This window comes from Culex pipiens, chromosome 3 (genome assembly GCF_016801865.2).
Source record: "Culex pipiens pallens isolate TS chromosome 3, TS_CPP_V2, whole genome shotgun sequence".
In the NCBI taxonomy this organism is placed as follows: Eukaryota; Metazoa; Arthropoda; class Insecta; order Diptera; family Culicidae; genus Culex; species Culex pipiens.
This window is the reverse complement of record NC_068939.1, coordinates 18,153,408-18,167,707: the sequence shown is the minus strand read 5'-3', so window position 1 is coordinate 18,167,707 and position 14,300 is coordinate 18,153,408. Positions and strand designations below refer to the sequence as shown.

The window sequence follows — 14,300 nt, the reverse complement described above, 5'->3', positions numbered from 1 at the left end:
AAACGTTAGACAATGTTGGATTTGTTTTAGGGATGGAATTAAGCAGCTTATAAGGTAGGTAGTACTTTTTTTTTTGTAAAATAGATGAGGGCAGATGTTATAATAAAAGTTTTTTTTTTCATTGGCACATGACGCAGTCTAATAATAGCTAGTAAATTGTGTAAAAGGGTATAAAACAGATTATCCTAAAAAGCTAGTTTATCATACAAAATTTACAGAGTTAAAAAGTAGAATGTAGCGTTGGAAACGATAGATACAAGCTATCACTATAGAGATGAAGGTTTACTGCTGCATAGTGACTCTAACCTCACTCCAAGCTGTCAATGTTGTGAGGTTAGCGTCCAAGTTTGACACTGCAAACACTCACGGCACACTTTTGCACGATATCTGCGCTAAGATGTTTACTGTTTACAGCAAACAAAAGCAAAGATGCTGGAAGCTGTCAGAGTTCCGATTGTCCGCCCTGGTGGGTAACGACAGCGGGTATTCGCCGTCAGTGGAAGCGGAATCTTCCGGACACGTCGTCGTGGGTGGAACCGTTTCATCGGCTAGAAGATTGACAGGGTGGTTGACAGATTTGGGGGTGTTAGTGGTAGAAAGAAAGATACGACAGAAACGTTTACATTGAAAGCGTAGTAAGCCACGACATCGATTCAGCCAACGCGGTGGTTGGGCGGGACACAACGGAAACACAAGGAACGAATGGGAAATGGAAAATATTGAGAAAAAGATTGCCAGAAACGTGCAAAACTGTGCTATGCTGTTTCTTTTTCTTGCGTCAAGTTTCGTAGGAGGAGCGGCTCAGCCGCTCCGTATTTTACAGGTTGTGTGCACTACGCACAATAGCACTCTCGTACAAATTTTCCTCTCTAATTGGTTATTCATGATGGGCGGAACAGTCGCTTGATGGTTTTAAGCTTATTTTAACGGGCTTATTAGAGATAAAATTCGTAGATTTTCACATCTGACGCGGATTAATGTGTTTTGGCGAACGCGACTGTTCTTCAATTTAAGCAAAACACAAGCAATTATCTACAGTGGTGCTGGTTAAAACATAAACGACATTTATCGGAACTTACACTCAAGCAAGTTACGTAAGCGTTTGATGGAATTCTGCGTTATGCGTTAAGTTTGTGCAAGTTTTGATTTTTTTTTCTAGTCTGATCTAAAACACTGAGTTTACGATAAGCGAGTAGCTTGGAATGTTACAGAATAATCAGTGCGAATAGTGTGATGATGGCAATAATGATAGCAATAACGGTAATATAGTCAAAATTACTACTGGCTAAGCCGTAGGTGCATGCTAGTACGACATGCTGGGGCTGCACGATGCCACTGCGTTGCGTTTTGCCACTGTTGGCGGCCGGCTGGTCGCTGTGGTTGGACCTTGGCGGTCGGTAACTTTCCGTTCGATCTTGTTCGCTGCTTGTCGTCGTTCGTCTTCGTAGGTTCGTTGCTTCGTCTTTACTCTCCTGTTGCTTCACAAACTGTTCAAACTCTTCCAAAGATTCCACCTTCGGATCTTCAACTACCTCTCGAGAGCAACATGGTTCATCCTGCTCCACAACCGTTGCGTCGTCTTCCACCTCCAGCTCCACTTCGCTAGCGTCAACGTCTTCGATGAAAATCTCCGGAATCTGGATGACGCTTCGGAACGGATACCCAGCGTCGATCTGGAATTCGTTCACAAACGTGACCTTCCGCTCGGCGGTGAACTCGCTCCCGAAGTCGTTCAAGCTGACATTTCCGGAATCAGTAGTGGTTGATTCTATCTCCGGATTTGTCAGCTGGCGTTCGCCGGTGCCGTCGACCTCGCAGTCACCACCGTCCAGCTCAAACTCATGCAAATCTTCGACGATGGTGTCAAGCTGGGTACCGTGCGTGAAGCTAGCCGACCGATAGAAACAACTGTCCAGCTCTGGATAACAACGGGTGTTATTGGTGGTGTTTACAGTGGTGGAATTAGTGTTTGTGTTGTTGTTGTTGTTGTTGTTGTTGGTAGTGTTAGCGGACACACCATGCTTATCGGATGCACACAACAATGAATCTTTGCTACGATCATGACTGTGGCTGTGACTGTTACCTGTCGGTGTTGGACTCTTGATGCCAAAGATCATCGCAAGCTCTTCGGAAGAGTTGTACTGCGACTCGGCATCAGACGGCATCGGAGGAGACCGGGTTGACGCTACCACTGGGACCTGAATAACCTCAACGACCGTCGAATCAATCGCCGGCGTTGCGGCGGCACTGACGATCGAGCTAGCGGCAGAAGAACTGGACTTGTGCTGATCACTGACAGACTTGAGGCAATCGCTAGACGATAGCATATTGCAGGACGTAAGATCCGAGGACTTTGGGAACTGTTCCGTCTCACTGGAAGACTTTGGATCCGTTGGTGTCAACGACGGGCCATGAACATCACTCAACTCCAAACTTGACTCCTTGCTATGTTTATGAACGTCGAACGTATCCACCTCTGCTTGCTGCTCCAAAGGCACTGAATTGATTGTTATCTGTACATCGTTTTCAATCCCACACTCCTTCATAATCAAATCGATCTCCTCTTCGGTTGATTTCTTCTCCGAATCCGAATCCAAAGGTGCACAACTCTCCACCAAATTGTCGTAGTCTCTTTCAATCGCCGACCGTTCATCTCCCTTCATGCCCTCCAATTCATTAAGCTGCTCCTGACAGCGCTTCGAAAGATTATCAAACGACTCTTCCTCAGCCGGTGCCAGTTCCTTGATCAAATTCGACAACACCGACTTCTCCGGGGCCTCCACCGGCACTTGCGTCGGCATCAGCACGCGATTTATCATTCCATGGCACAGCATCGCCGCGTTCGAGGTATCCTCAATCTCTTTGACTAGCTTCTTCTCGTCCAACTTCGCCGGCTCCACCACATTCTTCAACATCTGTTGGCAATATTTAGCTGCCTCCGCCACCTCGTCAATCTCGTCCTCAGCTTTCACCGAAGACTTCCGGCTTCTCGCTTCGGACGACTCTCTGGGCGCAACGACCTTGCTCTTCGGTTTCGTCTCCGGACTCGTTCCACTCGAGACCGATTTCGTCTCCTTCCTCAGTTCCGCCAAATCCATGCCCAGCTGTTCGCTGGTACACTTGGCTTCCTGTGCGATCGCGTTCAGAATGTCCTCAAACTCTGCTTTGTGCTTGGCCCCGACAATCACCGGCCCACCGGACTTTGCCTTTGGCGTCACGGTCGACGTGGTGGGAGTGCTTGCGCTGCTATCTGACGACACCGTTGGCTTTGGTGAGCTGGACTTTAGCGTTGACGGCAGGTTGAAAACTGCTCCACCGGTGAGTTTCGGCGAGCCGCTCTTTGCGCGAGGTTCGCTCTTCTTGGAGGATTTCTTGCCCTTGGGAACAACTTCGTCTTTCGTAGCCGCTCGAGCCATGCTTTGTGTGATCTTTTCGATTTTTTGATAATCATCCAGATTTCCTCCGGAAGGTTTCGCCGCGTCCCGTTGGATCATGGTGAAGATGTTGGCGGACAGTGAATTCGACGTTGGCTTCGCACTGCTACGCTTCTTTTTAACCTCCTCAATCACGCTGGATGGTTGTTTCTCAGCGGACGCTTCAGCCGCCATCGGCGCGTGATAGTTGACTCGATCCACACTCTGCTGGAGATCTTTATCGCGGCGCAGTTGCCGGTAGGCAAGGTCATCCGCCACCAGATCGGGCGAACGCTTCGGGATGAATCGTGGCTTACTGGACTTGGCCAGCTGTACGCTTAGATAGTCCGTTCCGGGAGAGGGCGGGATTGGTCCCAACGGGATTCCAAACGGCGGCTGAACTTCCAGCGCCTTTGTCGTTTCGTTTGCCCGCTTAATGCTGCGGAAGTTAAGATCGTCCAGTTGAATGTCCGGCTCCGAGTGACGCCGTTCGTCGTCCTCGTCATCGTAGTCCGAGGTGGGTCTCATTTGGGTAGCGAACGTTGTCGGAGTTGGAACATCTCGGAGTTCAGCACGATCCAGCAGATCTTCGTCGCTGAGCCGCAGGCTCTTGTAGATCGCTTCCAGTTCATTGATCGCTTCCTCCAAGTTTGCGGATTTCTGCTTCTTGGAAAGCTCCTCTTCGGAGCAGGAATTTCTTTTCGAGATTCCTCGAGCTGGTGGTGCCGGAGGTGGTGATCTCGCGTGAAGTAAATTGATCGGTGATTTCACCGGACGCTCGGCACTGTACTTCCTGTACGTGGACGTCGGCACCGGCGCTTGCGTTGATTGGGCGACTGTCTTTGCGACGTACTCTTCGTACTTGTTCTTCGGTGGCGAACGGGACTTCTCTTTCACCGTGCCGTCTCGTGCCTGTCTCAGATAGAGCCGTCCACTGACGACGTTACCGTCCTCGTCGTGTTTGCTGTCATCCAGCAGATTGCTGAGCTCCTTGGTGAGTTCGTGATTCTTACGGTTCATGATTTCCAGTGCGCGGGAAGACGACACGGATCGTGAGTTTGCGACAGCCGCTGGAACCTGTTGGCGTCGGTCGGCTGCTCGATTGCGGCGATTTGTCGAGCTTTGGTCTTCTTCGATTTTGCGCCAGAACGCGGACGCCGACTGTTGGGGTGTTTTAGAGGGGGATTCCTCGTCGGGATCCGCCTTTAGCGGTCGAGTTCGAATGTATGCTGTGCTGCTGTAAACAGGTTGGCTAGCCGGTTGGGCGGGCGATGGTGTCTTCTGTGGGACCTGGTGCTGGTGTTGGTGGTGATGCTGGTGAGGTGGTTCGTACGGTTCAAAGGTTCGATCCTGGATTTGGATTGGTTTTCGTGACCGTGGAGTCACGTCGGTAACATAGCGGTATTCCGCGGGTCGTTTCGGGGTTTGCTGCATCTGCTGCTGGGGTTGTGCTTGCATTTGCTGCTGTTGCGGATGATGATGGTGAGGGTGCTGGAGGATCACGTAGCCCTGATTGGGTGACGGATTTGAGGGTTGCGGATGCCGGGAAATGTACCGCTTCGGTGCCATATCTGGCTGTACGGAGGAGGGTCGTGGAGGAGTTTGCGCATGCGGATTTGTAAAGTTTGGTGGAGGAGACGTTTGGTGCTGTAGCGTTACGTTTGAACCCCACAGTCGATCATCACTGATGCACTTGCCGTTTGGCTGCCAGATGTTGTTGACGTTTGGCTGAACGTTGTTCATTTGGTACCGATCGAAAGCGTACGAGATTGGTCGTACGTCGTTTGGATGACCGATGGTTAGTCTACGCTGTGGATCCCTCGGGGGAACCGGTGGAGGACTTCGAATAGATTCCCGCATGGAATTGGCTTTACTCTGAATGTAGAAACTATTTTCGTACGTTGCAGAAGGATTGATCTGATACAACTGCTGCTGGTTTGCGTACGGATTCGGCGGGTGGAAGAGGTGAGGCACATTGGTTAGACTAGAAGAGTTTCTTAAACTGGGATGTACTCCATGGGTTTGTGGACCTCTACGCTGAACGGTATCCACCGATTGTATACTTCCATGAAGCATGCTCGGAGAAATTGGCTGCGTGTGCCACCGACTAACCGGACTTCCTTCTCCGTCCTTTGACATTCTCTTCAAGTACCGTTCCGTTCTGGCGGTTCTCGACTTGCGGTTCGATCCTCCGCTGTGATTTCCCAGACTATCATCGCTCCTGAACCTAGACATTGACGACGATCGATGCGATTCATCGTCACTCGACTGCTCCTTTCCATCTTTCACCTTGCCCCGATCCTTCCGCGATCGTCTGTCCAGCGATCCCATCGAGACCACGTACTTATCGATCGAGTTGACACTGTCACTCTCTTTGAAGCCATGCCGCTCGCCTTGATTCGGACTGACCACGATGTGATCGAACGTTCCACTCAGCTTGCTCGATCGCTTCTTGCGCTTCCCGTTGAGCGTTCCGCCCTGACTTACAGCTTGTGTGCGATTGTTCTTGACCGGCAGGAAGCCCGCCTTGCGATCTTCCTCCGAACTGGAGTCGTAATCCAGCTCCTTCTTCTGCTTCCGACGGAACAGATTCCCAAGGGACCACTTCTTGTCCTTGTCCTTCTTTGCCGCGGACTTATCCATGTCCTGTTTCTGCTGCCGCTGCACATGTGAGGTTATGTCCTTTGGTAGCGGAAGCTGTGGCCTCCACGGTGATGCCGTCTGCACAGTCTGGAAAGGGAGAGAGAAATCTAAAATTAGTTTTCGATTCATCGCTATAAACTTGTATATCTGCTTCAGATTGTTTACTAAACAAAAGGCATTCCGACTGGCGTCGACCGTGGGAACCCCCCTTGCGGGGACTGGCATGCAAATATCTGCACGGCCACTCCCGCGGAGCACCGTAGAAAAGGAAATTAATTAGATCTTAATGGATTGGAAGAAGAAGAAGAAGCACAGAAAGACGTCGCCGGCTCGGCCAAAGTGAGGTTAGATAATAGCTGAGCCGGTAAATGACCGTCGTTAATTCCATCAAGGAGACTTGAGGGACCAACCGCAATAAAACCGTCGTGCGGTACGGAAATTTGGGGACACTTTCGATTTTGGTTGTCCCGCGTGAGAAACGTGACTCCAACAAGGGGGTCATGTGGGACTTGGCTCAAATGGTGCGTGACATTCGCGAAAAGAAATGCACAAATCTGGGGGATTTTAATTTGGAAAGATTGCGAAACACGCGAGCTAAAAATATTCGAAACAATTTTCAAAATGGGAAAATGGAAATAAATCTGCTCAGATTACGTCAATGGACGGCGCTCGTTGAAGTGAGGAGGTGGTCTTCCTGTTTGAAAGGGTGAAATTTTGAACGCATCTACTAAGTTTTTCAACATCTAATAAATTTTGCTTGCTTACCACCCTCACTGAGTGTCCAGCCCCTTGCTAAAATCATAGACTCTTCTTGTCAGACCAAACACTTGTCGATTCTGGACTGAAGCTGTCAAATTACACTCTAATCAAAAATGGATAGATATTATGCTAAAAACTCAGACTAAACGGTACCGATGACTTGTAAACCAGTTCAACTGTTCGAATTGTTTGCCGTGACGGCCAAAACACACACACACACGAAACGACACAGCTTCGTTGGTACAGTTGTTGTGAATGAAAATGTTAATTACTCATCTAGCGGGACACACGCACGAGAGCGTGAAACTTTAGTTTGGCTTCGCGTCTCAATTTCAGCCGATTTTCTTCGCCTCGCGGATGCTCGGCTTTGCTTCCGAGACGTTGTTATTCCTTCTCGGTGAAGAGAGCTCTGTCTTTTTGCAGCGTTTGTTTATATGTGCGTTTCGAAACACCAGTGTGCGACAACAAAAGAGCAAAAAAAATGACTCTTTTTTCAAACTCAAGTCTGTGCGCGACGACGACTGAAGCAACAGCATTTTTATTTAGTTTAGGGTAACCTTGAAACCCGCAAACGTTCAGCACTCAGGTGAACTTGGGTAGTTGACAGTTTTAACGCCACGCCGCAGCACCGTCGACGCTGTCAAACATTGTTTCACACTCGAGCGCACTTTCTTTCACTCTGTGGCACACGCCTGACCAGGCAGACCACAGACCACACACACGGAAAGATAGATGGGCCAGCAATTAGCAGTTTATTAATTGATTTTGCGAGTGCTGGCTAAAAATATCCTCCCGTGGGCGAGTTACTTAATCCAGACGATTTCTGTAAATTCCACAGCCGTTGCGAACTGTTTCGAGAATCTTACACTTAGAAATATTACTCCTTGGTTGGACATGGTGACGACCTCTTCCTAACTGTCACTTTGACAGTTGCCTCCTTCAGAACAACACCACCGCTGGCGCTGCAATCACACGGATATCACAGATGAGCGTCGTCCGCCATCGACTGCAAAGAACGGTGAAATTTGATTCGTTAATCCTGCCAAATCACTCAACTTTTCACCTTCAAGACATGCTGAACCCACGACCGCGGGGAAGTTCTCGTGCCAGCTGCGAATCGTGTGAATTTCAATCGAGTACTAAGTTCGGCTCACTGGCCACACTACTTAGCCCCGCCGAGAAGACGCGCTCGAGAGAGAGCGCGAGACTGCGTGAAAGAGCGGGAAATTCTTGGGAAAGCATCTAACCAAAAAAAATCGGAAAACTCGGACTGCTTGACGTAACGCTGGCGGAGAAAAACCGTGTAGGATGGATGCGCTAGAGGGAAAAAGTCATCTGGGCATTTTGTGCAGTATTTTCAGTGATGAAAACATCAGGAAGCGGTTCAGGCTTGACAGCAGAAATACAAGGAGTGACCTTGAGCAAATTTGCCATAATGGTGTCCAAGAAATGACAGTTTGTAACGTTTTATAGCAAGTGCCATAATGGCGGGGTTGAGTCCAACCCTGTGCCAAAGATAAACAGATGTCGAAAAGGTTGTTTATGTTCGCGATTATGAGTCAAGAAATCGTTAAGCCGATGCGGACAGATCTTCACACGTGGTCATTGACGTCGCGCAGTGGGTCACGCCAAATTTTACGACTTCCTCTGCCCTGCAAATTGAGAAAATCTGTAAATCAATCGTTAAATTTTCGATGACGATTTCAGAGCACAAATGTTCCCCCCAACAAACTGTACTGGTCTGGTCAATTGGCCAGTGTTTGTATTAAAAATACGCCGAACGGCGACGGTGGCCAACGAAAACATTACGATCCGGTCCGAAAATAACACATGTTCACGCCAAACGCACAAAACTGACCGGACGGGAAAGAGAGACAGCAGTTTTGCGATGTTTTCAACCCGCTCGCACCAGCTTTATTTACATTAGAAGTTCATTAAAAATAGCGCCCCTCGAGTCGTTGGCGGAATTTTGGTGCAATTTTGCTCGAAACAGAAAAGTTGGAAATTCTTTGTGCGAATTTTTGCTGAGAAAAAATAAATACTGAGCCAGATGGACGAAGCGTGTAAGAAAAAATGGCAACACTTCTAGCTGTCAAAACAATACACGTTAAATTTTTACCCAAAGGTCGAAGAAAACCACTGTTGCCGACTCGGTTGCTGCATATTTCCATCACGTGCAGCATAAACTCTTTCATCTCTTTTGTAGGAAAAAAACATGATTGTGGGTTTGAAACGCTGGGAAAGAAATCCATCTCTACCGAAGATGCATGCATCATAACCAGATGCTAAATTGGTGCAGCGGATGTGGGTTTTGCCTCTCTTGAAAATGTTTTGTTTACAATGTGCGTTTTTGTAGTTTGGCGAAGACAACGCTTCGCAAAACAAATCGTTGAACTCTAAACATGGGAACTCAAAGGTGGTAATTGTTGGGTAATTTAACAAAAAATCTTCGTAATTTTTCATCTGGATAACGCAACAGAGTTGCCAAACAACACCAACGAGCTCTGGTGGTGATTTGTGCAACTTTTTTCAGCGGAACGGAATTTTCCTCCAAAAAAAGTTTTGTAACACAAATGGAGCTTATTTTTTATTCCATCCTGTAGAATGGAGCAGCAAAAAAACTGGAACAACTCATATCTCTCTTCAAGTTTTAAATTTTACCACCTTTTCCGTTCCGCTTGAATACTTTTTAACGTGCATGGACAGAGAATGCAACTCGGTGGCGGCGTCGGTAAATGGTGTTAATTGCAATCTCGCGCCGTCTGTTTTAAACGGCTAAATTGAATTGTCTTGATTTCATACACACGGCTAATCGGTGCGACTAAGAGAAAGAGACGCCACCGCACCGGCTGACTGACTAATGGCGGCAACTCGGGGCCTTTAATGAGTGCGTTGTTGGAACAAAACTTCTCCACCGTTTCTTCGCTCCATCTACCCCGGACGATGTCCAACATGATCATCTTGTACTACACTGCCAGAGACTAGAGAAAGCGATTAGCTACGCTTCGTGAAACGCTCAAATTTGAACTGAATTGGACAATTGTTGGCTTCCCGCGGTGGGAAAGCTGGCAACACTTGTGGTGACACATTTCGACGCCATCTGGTGAAATTTTTGGGGGAGATAAATCTTCTAGAAGTGATTTATGAATGTTGGAAAATGAAAACACTCGACTATCATTAGAATTCATGTTTAAATTTAATCCAACAAATGTGTTTCTTTCCACAATGACAATGAGACAATTACTGCTGCGTTACTTTGTCACAATTTCCAGCTTGATGGAATCGTTGACAACATACCCGTTGTCAACATCAATCACGTCCTTCCAGTTCAGACAGAACAGCGGGACCCACCCGTTGCGAGCCTTCCGCAGATCCGGGCGAACCCATCGCCAAAAGTACTCCCCTTCGAGGCCCTGGTTCGCGATCCGCAGCTGTACCGGCTGGAGCTCGCTCCAAATCCGCTGATCCGTGCCATCCGCACACTTGGCGTAGAAATTGAGCACCTGACCGGTCCACGCCTCGAGCACCAGAAAGTCCCGCTCGACCTTGCACTCGATCGGCCGTTCCTGGCTATCACACTGCGCAACCACGTTGAACGACTTTTGGTGGCTGAGGTTTTCCATCGTGAAGCGGTACAAACCGTGCAGGGACTCGGCGCTGTCCTGCGCCATCGGTTCCTGGCCAACGACGGCACCGTCTCCGATAGGTTGTGCGTCCATCGCTGAATCGGAAGAATTGTTGATGAATTGACGCTTGGAAGAAGGTAACTTTGACAGCGTCTACTGGTACGGAACAGATTGCTGCAACAAACTGGACTAAACAATCCACAAAGCTTGCTGCTGTGCAAGCCTTTGTGATGATTTCATTTTTATTCAACGCGTGTTTACACGTTTGTCTGTATTTCTACCGTTTGTTACCATACCGATAGCCTGAAGAGGCCTGATTCGTTCTAAGTTAACTTTTCAAAGGGACGTAACATTGCTTGAAACAGGCTAAGGTTCATAGAATCGTCTTAGTAGAATCACATCAATTTTTTTTTCAATTTTCAATGAATTTAGAATAAAAAAATTATAGCAGTTCATTCTGAAGACCGGAAATGTTTTTTTATCTACCTATTCAGGTTTTCAAGCGAAGATGGCGTTCGAATGGTAAACGTCCCAAATGTCAAAATTGCACAGAAGCACCAACATTAGAAACAAAATTGGCGGTCATGCCATGGAACACTTTTTTCGCAATGTTGGTACCACTGCGTTATTTTGACATTTCGGGCGTTCGCCATTTTCGTTTAACAATCTGGATACTTTGCTTTTGCTGGTGTTTGTCCGAACCTTTCCAATGACCAAAACAGCCATTTTGCTTAATTTGTTAGTCCATACAACTGTCCACAGAATTATTCGAAAATCTGTCTCTAAAATAGGGATTACATGGTGTCTTTTGCAATGTTGTAAGTAATGAGGAGGACAGTCCAGAAAAATGTTTGTTTTGTTTAAAAAATTACCAGTTTTGGCTTTATTTTTAAAAACAGCGAATTCACAAAACGTAAAAAAAACCAATTCCATAATTTTTTTGTATTTTTTTATTTGGCGCAAATTTTGTAAAGGCTCTCCTATGACAAATAAGTCATTTTCTCTCATCGGCACCATAAAATTGTGAAAGGTGGCATATACAAACATGCTACGTTAATAATAGAAATTGTGTATCTTTCGGAAGATTTTCTTATTTTGGTTACATGAAATCATTTCCCAAGATCTTTTATTTTTTCAAATTAGAAGAATTTTCAGATCTCTTAAGAATTTTTTTTAATGATGTTGGAATCAAGACTAACAGATCAAAAAGGCCAACTATTCAATTTAACGCCCTTTACAAATGTTAGTCTTGATTCCAAATATTTCAAAATATTTTGTATCGAAGAGATCAAAAAATGTCACAAATGATTAATTTGTCAACAACGAAAATTGAACCATGAGAAAACAAAAACGTAAATTTTCCTGCTTATTCATCTTTTATCCGCTATATTTAAGTAATTTCAGGTTCAATCTTCAATGTTACTAGGGCAATGTTCGGAAAGTGCATATATTTTCTTAATCATATGAAACTAATTGCACTTTTGGGAAAAACATATTTTCAGAATTAACACTCATGGACAATATTAAACAAAAACAAAAAAACACTGAAACGAACTTAACTTAAAGTGACTTAATTTTGTAAACGGCGCACTTAACCAAAATTTCTGTAAAGTATCTTTCGATTCCAAATTTTATTTGAACTGAAAATCATAACTTGGCCTCAAAATTTTGGTCCGTACTTCTCTTCAGCTCAAAAAAATGGGCGCAATATTCAATGTTTGGCCCTTTTGAAATGTTAGTCTTGATTTATAAAAATTAAAAATATTATCTTCGAAAAGATCGGAGGGCTTTTGTTAATTTGATTTGGTTAACCGCGGTGGATTTTCTTGAAATAATTGGAACTGTCAAAAATCCACCAAAGCATCTACCACATTGATCGCACAAAAATCTGTGGTAGAAAAGTATCCACCGGTAGATGCTTTGGTGGATTTTTGACAGTTTGAATTATTTCAAGAAAATCCACCGCGGTTAACCAAATCAAATTAACAAAAGCCCTCGGAAAATTTCATGAATGTTTCATATTTTAACATTGAAAATTGGACCATTAGTCACTGAGGTATCGAGATAATAAAATGGTAGGTTGTTGGGAAGTTCAATTTTCTCAGCTTTTTGCACTAATTTTAAAAAATTAAAAACTTCGACTATTTAAAAAAAGTTACCTATAAATTTCTTTAACTTGAAAACGGTGCACTTTATGAAAATTTCACTAAAGTCCTTTTTGATTGCAAATATGATTTTACAACGGAAAATGAAGTTGAAAAATTTTTGCGATCAATATTTCGATTTTTTTAAAGAAATCGGTATCGATTAAAAAAATCATAACTCGGTCAACGAATTTTTGCACAACCTGGAAATTTCTGAAAAGTTGGCTTTTGATGTAACCTAAAACATAACAAAAATTAAAAAAGTAAAAATAGTGTTTTTTTTGCAAAATATGTTTTAGTAACAAAAAGTTGAATGAAGAATCACCAAAAAAAAAAATTACCGTGTAATTTTTTTCAGTGTAGTCCTTATCCATACCTACAACTTTGCCGAAGACACCAAACTGATAAAAAATTTCTTCAAAACATACAGATTGTTGAATTTTCATACATCATTTTTGTATGGACAGCGGCCAAATTTGTATGGAATATTATATGGACAAAAAAAGATCGATTTTGAAGAGAATTACACATTGTCAAAACACTTATGTTGGTGTTTAGCAAATTCAAAAAATTACTCTTGATTCTAAAATATCGAAGAGCTGAAATTTCACAGAACCAATAATTTCCTGGCTATTAAATATGACTTGAACAATGAGATCTAATTAGAAAACACCGAGAAAAATCATTTTTTACTAAATTTATGTTTAAAATTACTGTGAATATCTCAGCAACCAGCAGTCCGATCAAAAAGTCGAAGAATAATGGAATTAAATTTTCTCAGCTTCTCGAAATTATTATTGATAGGGGTGCTTTCTCTTCATGAATAAAAATTTCATCTAAGTTCCCTATAGCTTGAAAACGGTACATTTTCAAACGAGTTTTACCGAGTTGGATAAATACGAAGAGTGCTGATAAAATCAAGTTTTGCAACGAGTTGCTTACAACATTTTGTGCAACTCCGAGAAACGCTTTTTGAGTGGAATTTTATGTCAAGCATCCATATGCTAAGTGATTTCACCGTTCAAAACAACAAAAAATATTGAAAAGTGTTACTGATTTTGAAAGGTATTGATTTTCAATTCTGTTCTTTTTGATATTAAAAAGTAGGCCGTTTCGTCGCCTGAGAATTACAGGAAAAGTAAATAGTTTAACAACGGAATTGCGAAAAAAAAATCTGTTATTTCAACTTTTATTGATAATAGTATATTATTCTGAAAAGTCACAATTATATCCTACATCTTTGCCTAAATAGAAATCTTTTCAAAGATACATATTTCCAAAAATTCACATACACATTTAGTGTAACCAGCCTGCATATGTGTATGAAGCCTTGTATAGAAATAAATAATGCTAAATTGTTCTTTTAACATTGGGAATGCATGGAGAAAATTGCATCCAAATTAAAGAATTCAAAATTTAAAATATCGAAACAAAATTGCGAATTATTTCATTTTGCTAAACTCAACTACACTTTGAAAAAACACAACTTTTTAGCAGCTGCAGATCGCAATCCATATTTCCAAGAATACATAACCTGTGCGCAAAAACGGCAGCTGAGAGATCCATATCTTCACCGACTGCCTGAAGATCCGCGCGAAATTGCAACCCGTTGAAGAGCAAAACTAATAAATTTTGAGGCCAGAAACGTGCTCGCTGTATCATATCACTACTTGGTACCTGCTTAAAGTTGCTCACACGTGCCCAGACTCACGCAG

The 14,300-nt window shown here is 44.2% G+C and overlaps 1 protein-coding gene across 12 annotated transcripts in view; it reads right to left on the bottom strand.

The window, feature by feature from the left end:
- Nucleotides 1-14,300, bottom strand: part of LOC120413442 (supervillin) — a 536,783-nt gene that overhangs the window by 388,752 nt on the left and 133,731 nt on the right. For 5 of the 12 annotated variants that reach the window (XM_052709437.1, XM_052709426.1, XM_052709430.1 and 2 more), the window contains exon 2: nucleotides 2,084-6,163. In XM_052709437.1, the coding sequence (XP_052565397.1) occupies nucleotides 2,084-6,163 (4,080 nt within the window). Of the gene's footprint in view, nucleotides 1-2,083; nucleotides 6,164-7,681; nucleotides 8,015-14,300 lie in introns of those variants that run through there. The other 7 variants (XM_052709432.1, XM_052709429.1, XM_052709433.1 and 4 more) reach the window with 3 other exon arrangements.